The following is a 26,149-nucleotide window of genomic DNA, read 5'->3' as shown; positions in this document are numbered from 1 at the left end:
GCTGTTCATTCCTAAACACATTACTCGCACTATTATTTTTCTATCAACTTAAAAGATGGCTTTTGGGAAATAGTAGAGCAATAATCCCTTTCTATGTCCCCCCTGCTGAGAGTGAGCCCCATCTCTGAGCTCGTTTATGTTGAAGTCAGACAATGCTGACACGTACACAGAGTGGTTTTGGTGCATTACCCTGGGCTGCTGCCAACTCTTCCTCCTATGGCACTTGAACATTATGGAGTTTGTAGGTTCAAGTGCATATATTCACAACACTAGGTGGCATCTCATCCTCAAATTTCTATTCTGTCATTTCTGCTGAGCTGTAATCTCATATCCATAACGCTGCATCGCATGCACAAGATGTATGGTGTTTTGCATAGCTTTCATAATGAGGAAACTGCTTTATTACAAATTTAAATGCTGAAATAAAATATAGGGGTAATATTCACAGGTTGCAGTCTATTGAAGCTGTTTGATTTATTGTCCAGTATACACGAGCAGATGAGAACCTGTCAGTATTCATGAATGCTGTCAGATGACAAACTAGCAGTTCAAGAAATGCAGTTCAGTGCTTCTGGTGGAATTACTGAACTCAAAGTGGCTTTTCATGCAGGATTAGTTATAGTGTGTGCACCCATCACTGATGAATAGCACTTATCTAAGCCAAATAAAGTAACTATAATATGAGGAACTAAACGAGATTAAAGCTTTCTATGGTACAAAAATGAAAACAAAGACACACAGACAGGTCTAGGTTGTATTAAATGTCTAGATGTTTTTATTGGTGTTGGTTTCATTTATTTGACACACATGTTCTACTAGTTGTGGATTTTTTTTTTCTTTTAATTCTCAACTTTCAACCCATTCAGCCATCTGAGACAGACCCAGCCTGAGGCAACTGGTCTCCAACATGTACACGCACACAGACCCGGGCCGAATCGGATCTGGATCCGATCCGCTAACAGACCCCGGGCACATGGGCTCATCATCCCCACTCACCACTTCACAGCACACTTCACCACATCATACCGGCACACCTGCAGTGACAGGAACCAGAAAGTCTTGGTTGGCGACTTCTGTCTTTTGGTAAAAACACAACTTAAAGCCCTGCTTTGCTGTTACATGTTCGAATAGCCTCCTGAGAAACCAGCAAAAATAACGTAAACCAAATCAAATACAAAAAGAGAGACAGGTGCAGTACCTCTCACTTTTTCCTAGCTCACCAATATTGTCAATGGTCTTCATGAATGTCTCTCTGGAGCCATTTTTAACATGTTTTTTTTCCTTTATTGTTTCATTTAAATTCAGTATAGAATTATATAGATTTCCTAGAACACACAGAAAGATTGAGTTGTATTTACCAACTTGGGGGGGGGGGGTGTACTGTAATAGTTATTAACGAGGACAATGGTTCACACAGTGCACACAAACAGAGACAAACGGGGCAGGAGGGAAGGGAGGGGAGGGGAGGGGCGTGAGATACAGAGAGGGAGGGGCGGGGACGGGACGGCATGGGGGTGTGCTTCGGAACGTCTAAATGAGGAAAAGCAGCTTTCACACACCTCCCCTCCCATCTTTGAAATAAAAAAGAGAATTAAAATCATCAAAACCCCCCCCTACCCCACATATTAAAAAACAAACAACGCTGGCCGTTAAGGAACAGAAGAGAAGGAAAATGGACGCGGTGAAAATGCCAGGGAGATGACCACGCCGCTGGTCCTCCACAGACAGGAGGCGGAGGCGAAAGGTGGCAGTCGAAGTAGTGCCGGTGATGGGATCTCACTGTGTGATGTGTATATCTGTGTGTGATTGGAGGACAAGCAAAGGGTTGGCGAGGAGGGGCAACGAGAGGGGGAACGGAGGTGTACAGAAAGACAGTGTTGGTGAAGAGGGGAAGAACAGGGAGGAGAAGTAGCTGGATGGCCCTTTTTTGCAGAGCATAGACACTCCCTTTGTATCATTAGCTCATTCAAATCTACATACACAATATGCAGCTGCCGTTTCATAGATATATTGGTTTATGTACACAGCAGTGAGAGAACACATGCAAAGAGTATCATAGGAGGTGGGGAGAAAGGGGGCAGGTCGATGTAGAAAGTTGTAAAGGTGCTTTTGCTGTTTTTAATCTTTGGGGCAGTTGTGATGAAAATTGCTTCAAAGCGCTTTTTGTCTTTAAGGGGGCGGGACATCTGGAGATGTGTTTTGCCGAGGATGGAATGACTGGGGGAAGAAACAAGTGGAAGATGTGAGGGGCTCGAGCAAAGAAGCTCCGGCGATCAATAGTATGTTTCCTTTTCCACCCAACCTGTAGTGCAAATAAGAGAGAAAAACACAACAGAAAAGTTTGGTTAGATAAACTATGTTTTCAGTAATTTGGGATATAGCTTATTTTGATAATTAAACCCACTCTCAATGTGAAACTACTGCCACAAATCAGTCAGAAAAAAGGGGAAACTACTCTCAACTTAGGACAGCATAAAATTACTATGCCAAAGCAACCTCTGTACAACTAAAACGTGCTCCTTTAGACAAATGCCTGTTTAAGAGGAGAGTTCAAAAAAGCTAAAATAATTTTTAAAAAAATTATAAAAACAAAACTTAACTCACCCCCAGGGTTCCGGCGAAGGATAAGTTTTCGAGCTTCATCGTAAACAAAGATGAGAAAACTATAAGGAAATGCACAAAACCACCAGGTAGGCCTGTGGAGAGGACAAGAGAATCACAATCAAATAAACAGACAACTTGATATTTTTGAATGTAGGTATCTGTGTATTACTGAAACTCACTTTAGAGGATACATCCTGAGTGCCACATCCATGCCTGGGCAGTAGGACAGGAAGGCAGCCAGGGCTGTTTCTTCAAACAGGCCGAAGATCAAGATCTTGTTCCTGGGTTAAGAAACACAACATCTTAATGAGGAAAACTTACAATGCAGAAACTGAGATATCTATTAGTGTAATTTCGATTTTATTTATGCTAATGACATTGTCTGAAAGGATAACTAAGGTGTCGTGAACAGCTCCGGAAACTGAACCCAGAGTGCGGTTCTTGGACTCACTTCATGCCCTGCTGGAAAACAGAGTTACGCCTGGTCTTGCAGATGATGAGATCAGCCCACTGCACGACCACAATACTGACAAAGAAAGCTGTGTGACACGTGAACTCCACAATCTTCCTCTGTTCGTATGTCTGTGATGGCAGGAGAGAACCACAATAGTAAGATGAAGCATCAAAACACGAAAACACAAAGTTCGCACAAACTGCACGCTCACCCATTGCTGGCCATAGCTGTCTTCCAGGTCATTTAAACTGCGGTCATCCCAGTCGAGCCGGATCCCTACTAGCCGAGAGGGCAGGAATCCATTTTCAGCCAAAATGACAAAGTAGGAGAAGAAGCCTCCCAGAGCCTGGATCATACCTTAAGAAACATGTACACACATCCAGATTAAGTTACAAATTTTTAGGTTTTCTGACTTACTAAATCTAGTTTTCCCCCCAAACACTGAAAATAGCTCCAAAGACAATCGAGCTACTGTTGTTTGTGAACAAAAAAAAAGGGGGAGGATAAAGTTGATTTTACAACAAATTTACTTCTAGGTAACTCAGATCCAACTTCAATCCACACCAAAGACAATTCACAGCCTGGATCAACAGTCTCAGTCTTCAGTTTACCCACCAATTTGTCCATAGGCAATGCTGATAAGCCTCTCATTCACCAGCTTGTCCCTGAATGGGTTCCTGGGCTGACGCTTCATGATGTCGCTCTCAGCTGCTTCATAAGCCAGAGAGATGGCTGGAACCTGAGGGAAGAGGGAGAGGACGGTATGAGCTGTGCGTGAGCATAAAGCTGCATTCATCATCCTAAACAAAAAGTGTTTGATAAGCTCTCACCATGTCAGTTCCCAGGTCAATACACAGGATGGTAATGGTTCCCAGTGGCAAAGGGATGTTGACTATGATAAAAAATAGGAAGGGGGTGATCTCTGGGATGTTGCTGGTCAAGGTGTAGGCAATGGACTTCTTGAGATTATCAAAAATCAAGCGGCCTAAAGGGAAAAGAAGCAGAGAGTTCACATCACATACTAAGCGCAACACTGAAAACACAAATCCAAGTGTATGAGCCAAAACTCTGCTTTCACGCAAGACATTTCTTCAGGAACAAAAACAACCATTAATATCCCCTTTCTCCCTAAAATGTCATTTCCATCCTCCTCCTCCGTCCTCTCTTAGATTCTCATTATAAAACCTTTTATTGATTTAAGTGTTCTCAGTGCTGTCCTTTGGGTCATCTCACCTTCTTCCACTCCAGTGACAATAGAAGCAAAGTTGTCATCCAACAAGATCATGTCTGCAGCTTGCTTGGACACATCGGAGCCTGAGATTCCCATGGCAACACCAATGTCAGCCTTTTTCAGTGCAGGTGAGTCATTCACACCATCACCTGTCACAGCTACAATAGCACCCTGGGAGAAATGAAAAAAGGACGAGAAAGACATTAATTTAAGGACATAACAAAAAAAGCTATTTTTGTTACATGAATTTATTATTATTTAGCAAAGTTATATTGATTTTGACCAGTTTATTGAAATACTTAATCTCCAGGATTATTAAATAAATTTAATATACATTAATATATAAAATATTATATGCATTTAAATTTCTATTATTACCTTATTTTACATTTTAGGACTTTCAGAACATTATTTTTCTATTTTTTTGTACAGAAAAAGCTCATGTTTGGAAAATGTATATAAAAAATTCACAGCCTGATGTTTTTTTTTTTTTTTCACATAAAAACACTAAAATAAAAGATTCTGGTTGTTTGAATGCAATCTATCTCATACTGTGAAAACAGACTCTTCATGTGGTGGTTAACTAGCACCATCTGCTGTTGCAAAAGTATATTGACACCACGAAGTCCATTCCTGGAAATAACCCAATTCCCAAAAAGAAAACCTATAGCTTCTTTTAAAGCAAGTATATTAAAAATGTTCCAACCTGTCGCTGGCATCCTTCTACAATGATCAGCTTCTGCTGTGGGGAGGTTCTGGCAAACACGATCTCTGTGTGATTCCTCAGGATGTCATCCATTTGATCCTGAGACAGATCCTTTAGGTCTGTGCCATGAATCACACAGGCCTTGGCATCCCTAAACAGAGATGTTAAAACATTAATGTGGGCCTCATAATTTGCTTCCATTTTTGTGAGACTCGCTGCTTCTTTTGTGTGTGTTTTTTCTGTAAATGTTCCTCACCTGGGATTGACCTGGCTGACGGGTATGTTAAGACGAGCTGCAATGTCCTCGACTGTCTCGTTGCCCTCTGAGATGATGCCCACTCCCTTAGCAATGGCCTTGGCTGTGATTGGGTGATCACCAGTGACCATAATGACCTTTGAGGACAACAGAAATGACTTCAGATCAGCAGGAATAGACTAAACGTAATGATCAAAGACATTTGTGTTGAATCTAAACAGCGTACCTTGATACCAGCGGATCTGCATTTGCCAACAGCATCAGGCACAGCGGCACGAGGAGGGTCAATCATGGACATGAGGCCAACAAAGCAAAGGTTATCTGTCTGGAAGTTAACATCATCTGTGTCAAAGGCAAAGCCCTTGGGGTACTGGTCCTCTGGCAGCAGCAAGTGGCAGAAACCTGGAGTGGGAGGAAACGTGTGATTTAATGCTGAATTTATGAGAACATTTTTTTCCATTACTCACTCCATTTTTCAAATAACTCCAGTACACTTCTTTACAGTTGTAGTCCAAAAGTGCTTTGTGTCAAATATTCACCAGTTCATAATTTATAAAATAATGTTAATGTTTCATCACATAAAATTGAAAACCAAGTGAGAGGTCTACTAAATTTCAATATAAGTGTCTTCCCTACGATGCCGAGTTGTTGCATATTTTGAAAGTTTGTCAGAGTAAATTTCTTCATTGCAAGTAGTGCTTTTTTTTTTTTTTCGTTACTGAATGTATACAACTTTCATTAAATGGACTACAGCTCATGACCCTCGATGAACAAGTGCAGGAGACAAAACTATTAGGTATAACGGTGGATTGGAAATCAGTGTGGTCGAAACATATTTATAATATTGCCAGTAAAATAGGTGGAGGTCTGTCAGTGGTGAGAAGAGGTTTGAAATTAATAACACATTAATTTGTGACCCTTATTTACTATGTTGCAAATGAGAGTACTAAAGAACAGTTGAAATATTTGTTTATTGGTATTATCAAAATCAGTAAGAACTGTAATTAAAATTGTTTGGATAAGGAAGACAGCTGATGAGAGAGAATATATATATATATATGTATGTGTATATATATGTATGTGTGTATATATATATATATGATCTTGAAATAAAGCAAATAAAATGTAAAAGTCACACTGTAACATAACATTACAGCAAAGATATATACTGAGTTTTAGCACATTTACTCACACACTTTGGAAAATGTGTGGTTTTTATTTTTCGTTGAAGTTTTTCTTTGATATTTAATTCAGTTAAATGGATGTAATAAATGAATGAATAAAAGTGATTGGATGGAACATCCACAGCCCGGCAAGAAGATAGTTTGGGCTTTTTATCCTTTTATCTATTGTAATCAATGGAAATAAAATAAGATCAAGAATCATTTGCCCTGGCGAGGTATACATACAAAGATAAAAACATTACAGAGGTGGCAGCAGAAAATATACAGTATGTCAAATAGGATTTTAGACAACAGCTGAGATAATGCAATTTTTGGAGATACATTCTCAAATAACTTGCTATTAAATAAAATTTTGTGATTTTACACTCCATGGCCACTCTGTCACATGAGCATCCATTTTCACCTTTTTTGACCTTACCCAGTACTCTCTCTCCCAGTCCTCCCAACTCCATGTAAGCATTCTGGAAAGCTTCCTTCATCTCCTCATCCATAGGTTGTTCCTTGCCCTGCAGCATGATGGTGGAACAACGGTCCAGGATCCTCTCAGGTGCTCCCTTCATCACCAGCAAGTAACGGTTATCATTGGGATCTTCTGTTTCATGAACTGAGAGCTAGGGCAGGCAAACAGAGATAAGCATTAAGATAAAACAATCCGATGCATTACTAAATATATAATATGTGTGTTCACCTATATTGACCCTTTACTCACTTGGTATTTGTTGGTGGAGTTAAAGGGAATCTCAGCCACCTTCTTGTTCTTATCCCTCATCACCCTGACTGAGCCGCATGACAGTTCGATACACTTGAGCAGGGCTGACTCTGAGGCATCACCGGCCACATCACGCTTCAGGATGGCCACTGAGTCTTGTCCGGCTTTGAACTGTGCACGGTTACACAGAGCAGCGATACGAGCAAGAGACTGCCATGTCACTGAGCTCTTGTCAAATGAAGCACCTGCAGAAGGAACAAAAGAGTGGATATTAATATATGCAATTATTTTTTAGTAATCACTTAATTCTTTCACACTATTAATATATCTGAGATGCTGGTGGCGCCCATATGCCCTCCCTTCACTAACCCGACTGGTCCTCTGTGGTGTCGGCCTCGTGGATCTGGTTGTCAAACCACATGTGGGCCACAGTCATTCTGTTCTGGGTCAGGGTGCCCGTCTTGTCAGAGCAGATGGTGGAGGTGGAGCCCAGGGTTTCCACAGCTTCCAGGTTTTTCACCAGGCAGTTCTTTTTAGCCATACGCTTGGCGGTCAGAGTCAGACATACCTGCAGACAAATGCATTTATAGTGTTAATAATTATTGATGTATTCTGGTGCATCAGCTGCAGGTGAGAATGTCTGTTACCTTGATGCTAAAAGAAGCTATCTAACTGAATAGTAAAACAAGATAAAGTGGGAAGGATTGTTTATTTTTATAGAATCTTGAAAAATACCACAGAAAAGGAATGAAGCAAAAGAACAGATAAGGGAATGCACTGAAATAAGTAAGTGAGAAAAAAAAGAAGAAAAAAAACAAAGCAAATGCTTGTTCACTTACAGTGACAGTAGCCAGAAGCCCTTCAGGCACGTTAGCCACAATGATGCCAATGAGGAAAATGACGGCCTCCAGCCAGGTGTAACCCAAAATGAGGGCCAGGATAAAAAAGGTGACACCCAAAAAAACAGCCACACCTGTGATAATGTGGATGAAGTGCTCGATCTCAATGGCAATGGGTGTTTTGCCAGTTTCCAGGCCAGAGGTCAGAGTAGCAATGCGGCCCATGACTGTGCGGTCTCCGGTGCAAATGACAATACCACGCGCTGTGCCTGGTGTGATTAAAAAAATCAATCAATCAGAAACACAGTATACAGTGTATATATATATGTCTAGCTAATTGTGGTGTTTTAGAAATATCATCTGCCATCTTTGATTATTAAAAAATGTTTTTAAAAGCATTTAAAAAAGCAATATACATTTTTAGAACTCATCACAGGGTTACTCAAAAAAATTAAAATCTGCAGACCTTGTTGAAAGCCTTTTCCTGTAGGAACTATTTGCTTTCTATCAAACTATATTTTACTAAACTAAACTATGAAAGCAAAAACATGAATCTATGTATGTGTCTGTGTGTGCAGCCATCTAATACTACAACTCAGCTAAGAATGTTTATATAAACCATGAAAGTTTATATCATATCATGAGCCTGGTAGCTGCAAACTGTTCTTACAGGAAATTGTGGATTTTCTTTTTTTTTTTTTTTTTTTTGGTTACTGGCATGATTTCTAAAAAAAAAAAAACCCTCCAGCCGGGTTTTTTCAGTCTGGTTTGTGTCATCTAGTTCTAGTACATTATCATATTAGTATATACAGCCTATATCTACCAAATTGATCAAGTTGCCAAAGTTGTCCATCTTAATGGACAAAAGAGCACTACAGGCCAAAGTAGAAAACATGTTCTGGGGTGAACTGTCCCTTTAACTGTAAACTTTATCACTTGGCTCAAATTGGCGGCTTTAAATCCAACCACAGACATACAAGGTAACAGCAGCATGCAATACTATTGCCATGGTGACAATACCTTCCACACAGTTTGTGGAGAAGAAAGCAATGTTTCGGGTCTCCAGGGGGTTGTCATGGGTACAGTCAGGTGACCTGCTCTGAGGCTCTGATTCTCCTGTTAGGGAAGAGTTATCTACCTGTTGGGCAAAAGAAAATATAAAGGATTTTTTTTTTTTTTTTTTTAAATATGTACATCAAGAAGCAAAAACAAGAATGTATGTATGTGACTGTGTGTGTGTGTGTGTGTGTGTGTGTGTGTTTGTGTGTGTGTGTGCGTGTTTACCTTGCAGCCATGAGCTGAAATCACCCTGATGTCAGCAGGGATCCTGTCTCCACCCTTCACTTCAATCAGATCTCCGGCCACCACTTCTTCAGCATTGATCTGCACCTTCTCACCCTCGCGGATCACCAATGCTTGCTGCAAGGAGGCATCAGAGAAGGGGGGGGGGGGGGGGGGGTGTCATTACATGATGCCAGAATGACCTTAAGCAGATATGTCTGACTTCCAGAATTAATTATAACTAAATCATTTGAAATCGTAACACTGGCAAGCACCGGCCAGCTGTGCAAATATTTATTGTTTAGACAGCATTTACTCCAAATTGCAAAGGTTAGCAGAGAGGTAAAGGTGTGGCAGGGGACAAGCAACTACAGGACCAGAGGGAACAAGGACTTCTACGTTTTCTGCTGTCCTTGTACTTTAAATCACCTTAAGTGTTAATTTTCTTATCATGTTCAGCAAATGTTCAATGGATGATTTCATCCTGTACGTACTACGTACAGGTTGAGTATCTATTTACCTGAGGCACCATGTTCTTGAAAGACTCCATGATTTTGGAGCTCTTGGCCTCTTGAAAGTATGAGAAGCAACCGGTGATGACGACGACAGCTGTGAGCACAATACCAAGGTACAACTGAAAGGAGAGAGAGTTAAAAATAAATAAGTGGGGGTGGCTGGAAGCCACAAAGTACAGTATGTGTAAAATCTATTTACTGAGGTGTTATTTATGTTAATATCTATGAGTCTTAGGTGTGACAGGTGTGTTAATGAGCTGTAGATAGGCCAGAGATGAATATGTTTGGGCTAAATCTGTGTGATTAATTGTGTATATGTGTGCATGGATTTCTCACGTTGTCCCCTGCGGGATCGTCCTCAGTGGCTGCCTGGATAGCGTAAGCCAGAAAGCAGAGGATGGCGCCGGTCCACAGCAGGATGGAGAATCCGCCAAACAGCTGGCGACAGAACTTGACCCACTCTGGGGTGGTGGGAGGAGGGGTGAGAGCATTGGGACCATCCCTGAGCAGAAACTCTGCTGCCTTGGCATTGGTCAGTCCCTGCGGCAAACAGAGAGGAAGCAGAATGAAAAAGGCAGGTCTGCATTGATATGATGCTAAAAAAGCATGGGCTAACATTCTCATCTTTAGTGATCTGTTGGGCTGGAGTGTCACCAACACTAACCATGAGAATTACATTAACGCCACCTAGTGGGAAACTGGGGAAAATACCCTCAAACCAGTTAGGCGTCATTTGCTCACCTGCACAATGTCAGTCTGGAATTTCCTGCATACTTCCTCTACGGACATTTTGTGTTCCGTCTGTCATTTAAGGAAAAGAAACAAACAAAAAAATAAAAACAATACAGATTATAAATTCTTTTAGTCCAGAATTTTATAGTTTATTTTGCATGCAGAGATATTTTGTGGGAAAAGTTCTCCAAATTAAATGAATGAATTGAGTTTTTTTTTTGTTTTTAATTTAATAAGTTAATGATGAATGAAATTAACTCCATGCATGCAGTTCACCTGAGGGGTAAGAGTATAAGGGCAGCCAGGTATGGCGACCATGGTGTCTGTTTCTTGCGCTGAAAAGTGGGATGAAACTGACGACCTCCTGATAATAAGTCACCCCTCTTACCAGCAAAAATACAAAAACTTTAGCCTGTATAAGAAAAACATTCATTCTCTGTCTGAAAAAAAAAGCTGTCAGTTTTGTTGCCTTAACTATATTCTAAAAGAAAGTGCTCTTCAAAAATGCAAAAACATAAAAATAATAATAAAAAAAAAAGTATAAAAACGTTGAAATATTGAGACAAGTGGAATCAATCATCCTTTGACTGACAGGGATGAAAATGAACTGACCCCAGACATTGCTCATGTCCAGACCTTTGTACTTGTCCACTCAACAGTGACGACTGAATCCATCAAGATGGTAACAGAGTGCAATAAAACTTTATAACCTCTAACACTCTTTAAGTTACACAACTATTCTTAGGAAAAAAAGGGAAGCTTTTACTCACAATGGGTACTTCCTTCTTCAGGTCGTCCATGTCCTTGTTTCCCCCCTTCTTCTTCTTGGGGGATCGGTCATCTTTGTCCTGTGTGGTGGCAACGCGGTAACTGTCTGATCTCCCATACTACAGACATACACACATGTTTTATACATGCCTTTGGACTAGATCATGAAGATAGTAGCCTTTGTCTTCTGGGTTTGTTATGTCTGCTAAAAACTATATTGTAAAATTTGAAAACATTTCTAAACTGTTGAGAGAGCAGCCTTCATGAGTATTTATTTGAGTATTTATCAACCACTGACTGCAGCAGAATTAAAGGCAGTGGGTTTTACTGAATTGCCCTTGATGAGATCTGTTTCATTACACAGGTAATTATGTTGTATCCTTGTGAAGTGGCCTTGAGAGGTAGTAGTAGTGTTTCTTGGGAAGTAATAATGTCATTTATTTTTAGATTGTGAGGAGAATATTAGCTAAAAAGCATGAATACAAAAACCTATTTTTATAAACATTACTGAAGATGTGCAAACATATTAACCAGGTGGCTCAGTTTTGCTCAAACAAATAAAAAACTTCACTAAGCGTGAATTATCTCCGCACATCAAAGCATGTGCCCACAGCCCGACCTGCCCATTTGATCACCATTGATCAAATAATGCTCACTTCAATGACCACAGCATCCTAATGGACACATCAAAGCATAATCAAGTGCAAATGGTTTAACCTGTAGGTCTTACATCACTTTTGCTCCTTTTCATTTACTTATCCAGCAACAAGAATTAAGGACATGAGAGAGAGAGAGACCAGGCAGGAAAATTGAGTTGCACACGCATCAAAGCATTTCTTACAAGACTCTTGTTTGCATTACACAATTAGACCATCAGAGACACTTTGATGTCAAGAACGAAATAAACTGCATGTACACACAAACACAGACATGTTAGCTGTCTTTGCTCTCCTCTGCCTGCTTTCCTTCAAACCTATTGTTCAAATTACTATAAGTTTCCCCTTAGAAATTGATTCACGTTGTTTAATCAAACATAAGTAAGCCAATAATAACCCTGATTTTCTCCATCACTGCATTTTTTTAGTCCTCCTACGTCTATAACTGTAACTCAAGCCTGTTGTCTGAAAGGGGAGCAGCCTGACCGCTGAGCCTCATCCATACAAATCTGCTTCATCAAAGGTCAGAGGTGACATGGAGCGACAAGAATTTCTCCCAGGAGATGCGAGTGGGTCCCGGTAGACGGGCCCCTCGCTGACCCAACCTTCTCATCAGGGGAGTTAAGCTCTGTGAAATACCCTACTCCAAGCAGGGGTTTGCAAACTTAAATCCACATAAGAGACACTAAAACGTCAATACTTATCAACTAATAATCAATAATGGCAGTCATCTTAATTTAAGCTTAAAAATTGTGTGCCAAAAGAAAAAAAAAATAGTTTAATGGTTTCACACTTAACCTACACCTTAAATATGATGAGGTGCTGGCCGTGTCGTTTTTCACAGGAAAACACACACACACACACACACACATGCACACACACACACACACACACACACACACACACACACACACACACACACACACACACACACACACACCCTCTAGTGGCACAGCCAGGTAGTAACATTTTAGGAGGGAAGAAATGTACAACTAACTACAGCCTGACCAATTGCAAAGCAGATATAAACTGCTTATCTGATCTTTAACATAACTCTGTGATCAGTCATCAACAAATGGGTCCTTTGTCCAAATCTAACTGACATATTTACAAAAACACCTGGGAGGGGGTATGAATCCAGAGCCCAAATCCTCCACACAAATTGACACGCAAACTCACACACCCAGACCACACCAAAACCTACATCCCTACAGCTGGACTAATGTGACTAATAAAGATCAACCTGCCACTGAATTTTCCACTTAAGCTGTAATTGTGCTGTTGTGTAAAAGTCTTGTGAATTCATGTTTCTGTATGCGATTAATACCTCAGACCTGCCTTTCTGGTTTTGTGTTCATTAAAAAAAAAAAAAAAAAACCCAAAGCTTCATCACACACACACACACACACACACACACACACACACACACACACACACACACACACACACACACACACACACACACACACACACACACACAACATAGGAAAATTACCAATCCATGGAGTGAGGGCGGCTCAACGACCACTTCTGAATTCAAAGCAAACAATAAAACCACTTGTTCAAGCATGTCAAGCAGAGAGTAGCGTGTCAGATGAGATAGCTGTTTGACCTGACTACACACACACGTGCCAGTGTAAACAGACACACATATAGTTCTGCAACAAAAGAACAGGTGAGCAAATCTCTTGTTGCAGCAAGACCAGGCAGGCCTGGTGAGGAAGAGGGTGTGGGGAGCAGAGACTGATGCAGTGGAAAAGTACTGCTGCTCATCCCCTGTGAGGCAGACCCTGGGCATGTGCGTGCTTATGTGTTTTAATGTGTGTCTCTGAGAATGGCAAAGAGGACGTGCTTGCTCGTACATGTGTACATACATGTCTATCCTAGGCACGCTAAGCTGAATAATGGCTACATATCTGTTCAGCAATCAAAGGTGCTGAATAACATGGAAAGTTACAGATTTGCCTTCTATTCAAGTGTAATTTGGCACCATAGTTCCAAAGACAACAGCCTGATGGGTGTTTTTGCATCATCTGTCAGACTTTCTATTGCTGTTGTAGCTACTTTTTCCACAGAGAGTGACACATTTAGGGAGCATTGTCAGCTCAACAGTGCACCTGCTCTCCTGTAAATTTGCATGATTAAACTGATGATATAAATATGGACATGGAGTTCTTTCTCCTTATGTCTCTCTCACTCACTCACTCACACACACACACACACACACACACACACACACACACACACACACACACATACAGTAAACAGACAATAATGGTGACTGGCAGGGAGGCGGAGATGAGCCTCAAACAAAGAGAGAAATGTGGTGAAACGTAAAGACAGAGAGATGGATGACAGACAGGATTGGGCACATGGAAAAGGAGACATCAGTGGGAGGTGAAAAGCGGGGACAGATACAGAGAGGTGGAGAAAGGATCAGAGAGAGTGGGAGCGCGAGAGGAGCTGCTGTCACCCTTCTCTCATGCTTCTAATTAGATATTGACCAGCAGTCTGTCTGCTGGCTCCATGTCAGTGTTTGACCCTCAGTGACCCCACTCTAATAGATTGCACAACTGCACTTATGTCGTGTTTATCTTTTTTGAGTATGTGTTCTCATATGCTAATAGATTAGATTCTCACTTTGGGTGTCTGTGTGTGCCCTTAAGTGAATGTTAATTTGCAGATATGAATGAGTTGTTAGCAGAGCAAGTGATATGTTGGAAGCTTATCCTTTGTCTCGCCTTATTTACAGAGTGTTAAGTGTGTACCTGTTTTAGATTTGTGCGTGGTTGGCACTCAACCATTCATGGCAGTGAAGCCAGCTGTTAAACTCCTGACAAGATGTCTTAAACCTAAATCCTGCCTAAATTTCCTCAGTTAGTGTGCAAAAACAAACGATAGAAGCTAAAAGTGAATGAGTGTCAACTGCTACGTATATATATTTTCAAATCTATAGATCTCTCTCTTGATATTAATTGTTAAATCAGGTGAACAGAGAAGAAAATATGCCATACAGACAGACCATGTGTTGCCTTTGTGTGTCTGTACGGCTCTCAGTTCTAAGTAATTTAATGAGCCTCCTCTGTCCTGAGGAAGGAAACAGAGACCTGTGTCTGGAATTACAGACACTCTTCCCCAAGCTCACAGAGTGATGGACAGACATATCTTTGGCATCATCAGGAAATGAAGAAATTCCATGCTGCTCTATGGATGACAGAGTGCAATCACTCATATCTGGTGATATCCTGATTGACTGATTGATCAAAATGTGTTTAAAATATCAATAACTATTTTTTTTTCATGATCTGCCTGCGTGTTTGAGTCCTGCTCTGGCTGACCAAACTACATAATTTGCCCTCATGTGAACAACACTGATGAGTGAGTGTTTAGAGGGCAAGTAACCATGGAGACCAGCACGACCATCGGCATAGTGACGAAGCTCAGCAGCGGCCTGGTACTCCTCTGATCCCCCGATGTGATCCAGGATGAGCAATAATTGATGCACCTGCAACTGGGCACTGTATTCACTGCTGTATAACACACACAGGCAATCGATTGAAGGAATAAGTATGTGCCTGTGTCTGTATGAGCAGAGGTGAGTCATTGTATTGGCTACACTCCGTATGTGCAGCATCTACACGCATTGCGGCAGAGAGAGTTAGGGAGATGTAGAGTGAATAAAAGAGAGACCCAATCACTGTACAATAATATGATAAATGACAAATGATAAGAAACTGAAAGTCAGCGAGGCCTGAGAATGAAAGCTAACAAAGCTTAGATTTGGACAAAGGACCTACCTAACAGTGCATCTTCTACCTTACATGACATTTAAGACATAGTGAGTGACATGTTCAGTTTAGGAGTGGCACCTGAGAGCGGATTTATTTTGCCAAGTATGTTTAGGACGACATGTCGAGGCATGAGAACTGATGGTGGGTTTGTCTGGAACTGGGAAGTACTTTTCCTTCCTCTTTTCCCAGCCTTACAACAGAACAGAAACCGGTGCTCATGAACGCACAAACGCAAGAATGCTGTTTCTCTTTGTGCGAGACTCACATGAGGAAGAGATTTGTAGATGGAAGAAATACGTCTGTGCCCACTTACAAGTGCCCTTTTTTAAAAGGACCACAATATCTGTCATATGAGACTACACTTCCTCTCTGTACAGGTCTGACTCATGTCCTGTGGACTTACCATGTGAGAGCTACATCATGGTGTTACTGAGTGTTTCCAACATGACCAAAGAATGGTGAACAGAAGTAAAGTTTAAAGTAAAGCCACTCGTGTATGATTGGATGCATACTCAGTTTAGTTTAATTGTCTTTAAGGGTAACATTAAGTGGAGGCAGCAAGGCCTCTAAGCACATATGAACCAAAAGTATGATAAAAAGTTATGATAGCAGTAGGCTTTCCATGCTTAAATTTTCAAAACATGTTTTTATTGTGAATATCCATAGACACGCTGATACTTTGTCACTCTCCTATCCCAAAAAAAAAAAAATTATCTAATGAAAGCATTTAAACACTTCAAAGTGACAAACATAAAGCTTTAATAAGCAAACTGTAAAAACTGTTAAAAGTGTTCACTACACAAAACTGTAATACTGTTTAAGTGAGTGTGTGCTTGTTCTCTGTATCTGTATGCATGGTACCATAACCGTGGCATGTGTATATACCCTATAGTACTGTGTGTGTGTGTGTGTCTGTGTGTGTGTGTGTGTGTGTGTGTGTGTGCGTGTGTGTGTGTGTGTGTGTGTGTGTGTGTGTGTGTGTGTGTGTGTGTGTGTGTGTGTGAGAGAGAGAGAGACCTTACAAGGTCATTGGGCCATCTGCTGTTTCTTGCAGCAGGATGGAAGGGCTCTGGCCCACAGTAGGGGGGCTCAGGGTAGGGACCAAGGGACATGGCTGTTGGGATTAGCTAGTCTGATTACTACACTGGATTAGCCCACTATGCCTCTCAGCTTCTATATGTATCTCTCACGCTTCTTTTTACACCATTCTCATTTAGATAAACCAAATGCATAAATTAAATCTCTGGATTTATCATTGAATCTTTGTAGCAATCGTTGGGTAAGGAAATAATTAAATGGTTACTTTTAACTGATGATTAATATTTGAAAAAGAAACTGCCAAAGAGCCACGTTTTGTCTCTCTGTATCAGCCCTGAGAGTGATGTGGCATTTTCTCATCTTTCTGTTTCACAAAGTGAAGAGACATCAATAGGAGGGAACTGCAGATACCAGATGTGAAGAAGGGAAAATGTGCCGTAAAACCTTTTTGAAGAAAACTGACAGAGACTGCAACACTTCCTAATGACATTCCTTTAATACTGAGGGAAATGAAATACTACATATATAAGTGCATCCACTGGATTAATCTGATGGAACAGTATACAATGTATAATTCAAAAAAAGGCTGTGACTGAATACTAAACGAAAATCTTAATCTCAAAATCATACACATACAAAGAGAGATTATCTCTATATAACTCTTCATTGATCTGCCTTAGGCCGGCTCAGAAAACTAAAAATAAACCAAAGCAAGAAACATAAACATAACTCAAACTAAAAATCTCAACTTACATTATAATCCCTCAGCCCCCCTCAACGCTGCTGCCTTCTGTCCATCTGTCTGTCCTTCATTATCTACATCTGTTCATCCCACAGAGACAATTTGTGTAACTGTGTAACTATTGTTCTGTACAATGCACTGTCCAATACTCGTAGCTGTGAAGGACTTGTACACTATTGTTTGTGTGTCTTGGCCTGAGAGTGAATGTGGCTTGGTTTAGATTAGCATTGTAAATCTTAATTTCTTGGTGCCCGTAGAGAACATGGCATCTTGCCATGGTGTGAAAGAGGGCACCTCAGCGCTCCCCAGCAGGCAGGTGGTCACACTGAGATATGCAGATGTTCACACATGCATATCCATACACAACTACCAGACACCTATTAACATACCAGGTTAAACATGCATCACTTTATGATTCCAAGACAGGGTCGTTTATGTCAAGTCTATCAGACACATGAACAAATCCAAAATGTATATTTTAATACTCAGGACATATTTGCAGGAAGAAAAAAAAAAAGATTTACTTGCAGAATGCTGCAGCTTAAATGGTAACAAATCAAATAAAGGAAGGTAATGACCTGTTTCTGGTCTGTGATAAGCCTTTGTCCACTGTGGGCTGCCTAGTGTTACGTGTTGTTCTTTAGTGTATTCACATAGGGACACACACATCTCCAGGACAACACCCTGATTTAGTCATGTTACCGTAGTTAGGCAACCTAACCCTTCTGACTCACTTCATGGGAGACCATCAGCATGTTAATGTTGCAAAGCTGTTGGCCATATCAATCAATGTGTCTGTCCACTGTAATTTTGTTTTAAAAGTAATGTAGATAGGAGACAGCGCTGACCTTTACATTTTATTAGCATTACAAAAGCTCACAGCTCAGGTCTATTATTGGTAGGTTTATGCTAGCGACGAGGCTAAGTGTATGTGTGTTACTGAAGCACTACAGAAATCTGTCCTCAAGCAGCACTCACACTAAGGAAATTGCTCTCATTACAAAGCACATCTATTGATCCAAATGGCTTGAAGCGAACAGTGGAGGTCCACTTCAAAGAATCACCTTATTGACCTTAGCTGACCTCTGGGCGGCGGGGCCATGAGACCGGTTAGCAAACCATGTAGTTCATTAGATCTTTTATGCTTTTTTTACTGGTTCCTGCAACGTGCAGGACAGATCAGCTGTTGTTCAGTGCAGCCTATCTGCATCAGGCAGCAGGTGCAATGGGGAGGGATGTGCAGCACTCTGCACCAAACTGAGGGCTGGGCTTCTGTAGTGGCCACACATATCCAACTCCTGAATTACTTTCTGTAACACCTTCTAACTTCTTTTCTATAACAGCGCACACTTCACGGGTACCAGTTTGAAAGCCTTTATATAATAAAGTAATTAATGAATCCAGTCTTACAGGAGACCTGTCATTATCAGGAGCTTCTCTTCAGCCATACTGCACTCGCAGCAGCACAGACACACCCATCACCATCAGCCATTATGACCTTTCTTAAAAAGTCTTTTTGCTACTTAAACACCTACATTTTTTTTTCTTTATTGGGATTTAAGCTGTTTTGCATTACATCTCATCTACCTCTCCACCACAACACTAACCTTTCAATCCTAATAAACCTATAACGATCTTTCACCCAAACCCATCCTTCCTCCCCTATCCCACTTTTCTTCTCTCTTCCGGTTAACCAATATGACAAGGCACAGAAAAAGGAAACATGAGCCACAGTAATGTGAGCCATCAGGTCATTATCCTGTAACAGAGTATATATCCAACCACCCCTCCCCTCAACATATGCCACCTCCTTCACTCTAGATCCCTCTCTCTTTCCCTCACTACTCCTGCAGACCAATCACTACTTATCTGTCCTTCCTTTCTCTCTCTGTGCTCATTGTTCTCTCAGCAATGGCACACTCCCTTCCTTTGTGTCACGTGTCTGAAGGTGAACAGCTGCAGATGATGCGTGTGTGGAGGAGCCCTCCATCTACATCTCACTTTACATTCCTCCTATGGACTCATCCTCGGTCACTGTATCTGCACCAATGCAGAAAGGATAGTGAGAAAGATGAGAAGGTGGTGCTATGTGTGAGTTACACCATTGTCTTTCTTTAATGGTTCTCTTCCAAATTTCAAACGTATATCTCGATGTCTGACAAAACGTGCCGGTTGTTTTCCGATTATCTCCTGTGTCCTTTCTGCGTGGCTGCTCGTGCCGGCCTATCACAGCCCTTTACAGGGAATTTCCACAGCAGAGGCCCCTCCCCCGGTTTGACGCAGAAGGAACGTCGCAAACGATGCCCCCTGCGGCCTTGGGAAAGGACAGCTGGCAGTGTTATAGCACAGTGCGCTAGTGCGAAATTCTCAGATGAAAGATGGAATGACAGAGAGATGCCAGTGCTGTACATCAGCACAAGTAATAACACTTTTCCGCCCACCACTATTCCAATATCCATCCATCTCTCCATCCCTTTCCCATTCAGGGTAACCTCAGCGTCTAAAGGGCAAACGCAAACACCTTTAAGACATCGCCTGGGAAGCTCATATTTTCTTCTTAATTCTATTCTGTGACACCAGCCTCCGTGGAGACAGGGCATCTTCCGAAACGACACACTATTTCCACTCAACGTCTCCCCCTCACTGCTTCGCCAAACTTCCACACAGCAGCAGTACATGCGTAAGCACTTTTTTTTTTTTTTTTTGCACTCCCTTCCCTTTTGACGCAGTGCCCACTACAGCTGCCGGGTTAGCTTCCACATCTAAATGAAGACCCTGACACGGACCGGAGGCTCTCTTCTACCTCCCCCAAATCCAACATAATGAACCTCCCTCTTGGCGGAGAAATGTCAGACATTGCAGGGCAACATCAGCTGGTGTCACTGTGATGACACCGGCTTGCACTGCCTCCGCAGCGCTGGAAATGTCTCAGCACCGCATGGTCTCCTGTCTGCAGCGTCATGCCACCGCATCGCTCAGCCGGTACACCGGGGTTAAATATTACAACTCCCTTCGCAGGATGATGATGGAGCAGAATTGCGCAATAGCTCACACCAGCAGCAGCATCTTGGCTTTGCTTAGTATTTTTCCATCAGACCGCACTGATCATTTTACACGGCTAATAAGTTTAACTATATAACCGGAAACAACTCAAATGAGTTTAATGGCTTAATGGATGCGCGCAGTGGATAAGGACTCTCTAAAGTCATACGGACGAATCTTATTGTCATGTTTCTTGTGTAGCCTGACGGACTCATCGTTTCTTTAATCTGTAGTGTGTATAAATGTAGTCACTGCTGGCGATTATCGAGTCCATGTTATGTCACAAATTAAAGGGGAAATAGCCTAAGCTGGTGAAGCGCTTATTCGTGGTAACCGCATTATGACGCACGGGTCAGCGAGGGTGCCGAGGATAGACTCCTCAGCTGATAACGTCCAGCGTAAGGACGCGGTGGGCTCACTATCCTCACCGGACAGATGCTTCGCTTGCGCGGCAGCAGATGACCGGAGAGAGGGAAATGCCAGCGGGGTTTAACGCAGCAGAGGGCAGGAGGAAGGTTGATGGAGGGTGGGCAGCGAGGGCACGAAGGAGGTCATGTTTCACTGCGTCCTTTAATCATAATGAAAGCCATGCATCACAAGTATATGCAAGTCTGCGGAAAATATAACAAAACTAATTTTTTAAACTTTTTTTTTTTTAAACTAGGGCTTAATGATTGAAGCTTAACACGTGCCCCTCCTCTCTCATACAAGAGTACTCAGGAACAATAAACCGATTAGGCCTATCGTGGTTGGCAAGGTTATGGTCGAAGTAAGGCCTATCCTATCTAAAATAGCCTACACATATGACACAGTGACAAGCTGGAATCCACACAGACCTACACTACTTAGACATAAGACTTTGGCACTAGTTTTTCAACATTTCATCAGAACGACAGCAATAACGAGAATCACAGAGCAAATTAGCCCACATGAGCCAACATAATATTTGATTCAAGTCAAAATCGCCCTGAAGTGAAACCAAACTGAACACCCAAACCTGTTCTCTTTTACCTCTGCACTAGATAGGTGTTCGCAGCTACATCAATTTGTCGCAGTCTAGACCGAGTAAAACACAGTTCCGCATTAGAGTCAATGTCAGACAGACAAACGGGATTTCCATTAAGGACAAAAACGACATCACGGCTCAGTTTGAAAGCTTTCCTCATCAAGAGCGAGACTTTAAGGTTCCTCTCACTTTTCAGGCCACTTCAGGTGGGCTACAACGCAGTTACAAAGTTGCAATCGCCAGTTCTTACCCCCATGTTGGCGCAGTCACTCTTTTCCTCTCAGGTGATGCACGGCTTGAGAGGTGTCAGCCCCTCACGTTGAATTATATCAAAATGCCTTGCCTTGAAAAGCAAAAGAAGATATGTTCAGTTGTTTTGTGTTGCTTAGGTGAAGAAAAAAAAACAAAACAGGAAAACGATGTCAGACAAGTTATCTATTGCTTAGGTCTGGCAGAAGAGTTTTCTTTGGTTTAAATAAACTATCTCTCAAACCTTCAGCGAGGTTAGGCTGCAGTCTCCCCTTGAGGGACGTCTTTCAAATGAAATTCTGCAGTCTCAAGCGGAGCATCACGCGGGGAACCGCTTCCTCCCTTTGCTCTCTGATACTTGCGGTGAAAGACCGGCGAAACTAACCAGCCACAGTGCTACCTCTTCAGAACTCGATCTCCCTCCGCGGCTTTGCCGCACCACTCCGCCAGTGGAAGGAGCGCCCCCTCAAGCGAATGGGTGAATCGAAAGCCTAATTGCACCCGCCCACCGCTGACACAGATGGCCAATCATAATTCTGAGCGCCTCGTCGTTGTTGGGATCGCTAACCAGTTGGTTTTATCCTACTCTACAAGCAGCCAATAGAAAGCCAATTCTGCCCCTCCTGTTTTACTGCAGAATTCTGAGGCTTGCGGCCAGCAGCATCGCGAGTCTCTAGGCTGAAATTTTGTATAAATGGACGCACAAGGTTAGATTCTAGTTGTCGTGATTGTGTTTGCTCATCGTGTAATGTATTTCTGTCACATAAAATAGTGGATTTGTGTGCATTAGGTTATTGCATGCGTTAAGCAGCCCTGGATGTCATCGGTCGTGTTGGTCCTATCACGAGCATGTTGTGCACATCCACATGTCACTTCAGTAGTGGGCCTGGGCACAGCAGACAGAGGAAAGAGAGCAGGACATTCAAACAGTGCGTGTGCGGAAAATTCAGGTAGAAAGAATGAGGGTGAAGCCAGAGTCACAATTCAGCCATCAGTTTGTCACTGCACATCGGGGACACGGTCAGCTGCAGGAAGCCGCTTGCAACCTGACTGCCTATATCAGCAGGTGTACAGTTTTGACAATGCAGAGTCAGCACCTTATCTGACATGGGGAGACTTACTCTAAGAAAACAAAAAAGAACAAAGAGCATGAACCTGGATGAACCTTAACAGAAGTGAAAAAGAAAAGAAAAAAAGAAAAGAAATCAGACCACTATAATAAATTTCTCAAGGTTAAGCTTTTTTCACTTTGCTTGACATTTATGAGGTTAGCTGTAAAAAAAAAAGAAAAAATGTCCATATGTGGGATTGACAGGTGCTGCGAGGATACACACTTAGATTAATGAGTTTGTCTAATAAATCGGGCTGCATTCATTAAACACTGGTGAGGCAGAAAGATGGACAGACTGTGATTTTTTTTCTGTAACAGTGTCAAAGAGTTCAAAGACAGAGAGCATGAAAGAGAGACAAACAGAGGACGTGCAAGCGAAAGCTGGCACATATGAAGCAGTGGGTTGTCATTGCTGGTCTTTGGTTGTATCTTTAAAAAAAAATTCTCTGTGCTTTGCGATGAAGGTGTGATGCTGCAGTGAAAGCACACGCGCAGAGTTGCCGACTTACATATACACACACACACACATATACTATGCATGCATGCACAGCAATGCCTGATTTGCAAGGGAAAGCTGGGAGTCACACGTGCTGTCCCTGCAGCAGATTGCTGCCATGCCTGACTGCGTTTCTTGCTGTGGGTCCAGACGATGACCACGCAGCCCCGTGAAGCCCCAGAGCATCAGAATGAGGTTAGCTCAGAGTTGGGGGACAGCTGCAATACTTTTTAAAAACAAGATGCTATAATGCACATTGCATTTTAGTTTTATTATTTAATCTGAAATAGAACAGATGAATCAGTAAGAACACATTTATTTTAGCTGTGAGTAATCACTTTGTTTGCGGATGTTTGGTGTTTTCATAACCTTCTTGAATTACCAGATGGACAGGGTAAAGTTTCACATACACATTCTGGTAAATCCCACTCATACAGCACCAACAAGATGTTAAATGTTAACACTTTGTTTTTCCATCACTGCTTGTACAAAATCTGATTTCAAAGCACAGTTTTCCTTGTCTGTATTAATAACAGGCTTCTGTGTTAACCCAAATGAATGCTGGCTGTTAACCTTTTACCACCCGCTCTTCTGCCTGTGGCATACTCACCCTAAAAGTCAGTGCCAACACTATGAAAAGTAACATGAATATGTACATTTAACCTACCCTCTTTTTTTCTGTTATTGTGGTAATTTTCCAAAAAAATTATGTCTTGTGGATGCATCTAAAGATATCTACCAAATGTTTGAGCAGTTTTCATACAAAAATTGAATGTAATTTTTTTCACAAGTTGATTTACTAATCTATACGAGTTATATAAGGAATGAACAAAAGAACAGAACTTCTTTTGTATCCTTCAGTTTAGTATCCTTCCAGTAATAACAGATGCTTATAATCTTCGGGGGATTGGCAGATGGTGATTGAACTGATAACATTTGATTGTCATCTTTAACACTGCAACACAAACAAGAACATCTTCATGATTTTTACTCACTCAATTTCTGCGGCTGTCAACAAAATCCTTGCAACAAATAAATGTTGAGATATGCTTACCATATATGCAATGTGCAGCTAGGCTTAATAATTTGATCCTGAAGCGCACAGTGCTGCCAGTGAGGGTGACTTTGTCAGCATGGCTGCTGCTAATAAAGTTCTTTACATTTGAATTTAAATGGCTGCCAGCTGTCCCCTTCCATAACCTCTGTCATGCCTTTATGTTTCCCCCTCCTTTCTGCCTCTCTACTACCCAACGCTTACCCGTCTTGCAGTACGAGAAAGAGGGGGAGGGAAGAATCCCCCCAAATCAAGTGCTCCACAGCAACAGCAGTCAGATGACCTTGTGTCTGACTTGTTCTGCTGAGTCAGAAATTGAGGGCTGGGTGAGGGGGGGATGCAGGGAGAAAAGAATAAGAGGGAGAAGGAAAGCGAGACATGGCACAGAGCAAAAGCTGGCTCTTATTGTTATTCTTACTGATTCAGTGGGTTCTGCTCATGTCGACGGTGCTGTGTCTGACTTATTCATGTGAAGCTGATTTGCATGGCTTGAAGTGCCACATGCACATGTGATGAGCGCAGAGTCAGTGATTTTGCACAATATGGCGTCAGGGGTTTTCTGTATTAGTCGGGGTTGCAGATGAATATTGTATATCACAGGGTTTTACAGTCATAGGACATGTGTGTGGAGGGTGCAGGAAAAAAAAATGCATGGGTCAGACTGAAATTGCATGTGTATTGCTAGTGTATTTGTTAGTGTCAAAACACTTAATGGCAAAGTGTATGCTGAAATTAGAACACTGCATTCATACAGAACAGAAAACACTGAAAAACATTATCACATCTACAACACTTTTTACTCATCTTTTCACAAGCTTGTGGAACGTGGCTGCAGGAATTTGCTCCCATTCAGCAACAGAAGGGCTAGAGCCGGGAGGGCTAGTACTGAAGCTGAGCAATAAGACTTGGCTTGCTGTCAGTATTCCAGGCCATCCCAGAGGTACTTTATGGGGTTAGTGTGCAAGCAAATTGTTGACCTTTCTTTGTATATGGAGGCATCCTTATTGGAACTGGAGGGGGGTTAGCTCAAACCACTACAGAGAAGGTCCAGAAGTGCAGCATACTTTACTAGTAATTATGTAAACAGCTGTGTCCACATATTTTTGGCTTTGTAGTGTATCTATGGACAGCTTAAATTAGGGTTGGGGTGGGGTGGGGGGGGTGGGTGTACGAAGTCATCTGTTTTTGTGTACATGTGTGCACGTGTGAAGGTGATCCTAGCTAATCCGGTTTTATAAATGTCTGACATAATCTGTGTTCCACTCACAGTGTCCAGAACAGGGAGAAGGGAGGAAAAGAGGCAGTGACAGAGAGAAGAGGGAAGAGAGAGAGAGAAAGACAGAGAGAGGGGAATAAAAAGAGGAGCAGGGAGGAGATGGCAGGAGGATAAATGATAGAAAGGCTGATGAGCTTAAGGAGGATGAAAGAAAGAAAGCGTGAGAAAGGAGGCAGGGAAATAAGACACAGATGAAGGAGAGCAGAGTCAGGTGGGTGGTGGAAAATTCCTCAGGGATTTAGTGTGGATGGAACGATACAAGACCACGAGTGAAGCTGTGGTTATCATACAATTGCACTGAGGGGAAGGAGAGAAGACGTATCATAAATTGGATACGGAATGCAAGACAATGAGATTGGAAAACAGAAATGTGTGACGATAACAAGAAGTAGGTTTGTATGAAAGTAAA

The 26,149-nt window shown here is 41.9% G+C and overlaps 1 protein-coding gene across 2 annotated transcripts; it reads right to left on the bottom strand.

Annotated features, from left to right (window-relative positions):
• Window positions 1–748: 748 nt before the first annotated feature.
• On the bottom strand, window positions 749–22,217 carry atp1a3b (ATPase Na+/K+ transporting subunit alpha 3b). Of its 2 annotated transcripts, none has more exons than XM_030749417.1 (23): window positions 22,048–22,217; window positions 21,805–21,897; window positions 11,282–11,398; window positions 10,521–10,580; window positions 10,116–10,319; window positions 9,785–9,898; window positions 9,268–9,402; window positions 9,004–9,121; window positions 7,984–8,252; window positions 7,514–7,712; window positions 7,145–7,389; window positions 6,854–7,046; window positions 5,478–5,653; window positions 5,252–5,388; window positions 4,996–5,146; window positions 4,292–4,460; window positions 3,889–4,043; window positions 3,674–3,797; window positions 3,270–3,415; window positions 3,056–3,186; window positions 2,784–2,885; window positions 2,605–2,696; window positions 749–2,302 (listed from the first exon to the last, which is right to left on the bottom strand). In XM_030749417.1, the coding sequence occupies exons 2-23, from the start codon at window positions 21,808–21,810 to the stop codon at window positions 2,274–2,276; spliced, it is 3,072 nt and encodes a 1,023-aa protein (XP_030605277.1). In that variant the 5' UTR covers window positions 21,811–21,897; window positions 22,048–22,217; the 3' UTR covers window positions 749–2,273. The 2 variants fall into 2 exon arrangements, with proteins under 2 accessions (XP_030605277.1, XP_030605279.1); XM_030749419.1 differs by having other exon boundaries at window positions 11,282–11,359; window positions 22,048–22,216.
• Window positions 22,218–26,149: the final 3,932 nt, after the last annotated feature.

The sequence above is a fragment of the Archocentrus centrarchus genome, chromosome 16 (genome assembly GCF_007364275.1).
Source record: "Archocentrus centrarchus isolate MPI-CPG fArcCen1 chromosome 16, fArcCen1, whole genome shotgun sequence".
In the NCBI taxonomy this organism is placed as follows: domain Eukaryota; kingdom Metazoa; phylum Chordata; class Actinopteri; order Cichliformes; family Cichlidae; genus Archocentrus; species Archocentrus centrarchus.
The sequence above is the reverse complement of the archived record's forward strand: the minus strand, read 5'-3'. Positions and strand labels throughout refer to the sequence as shown.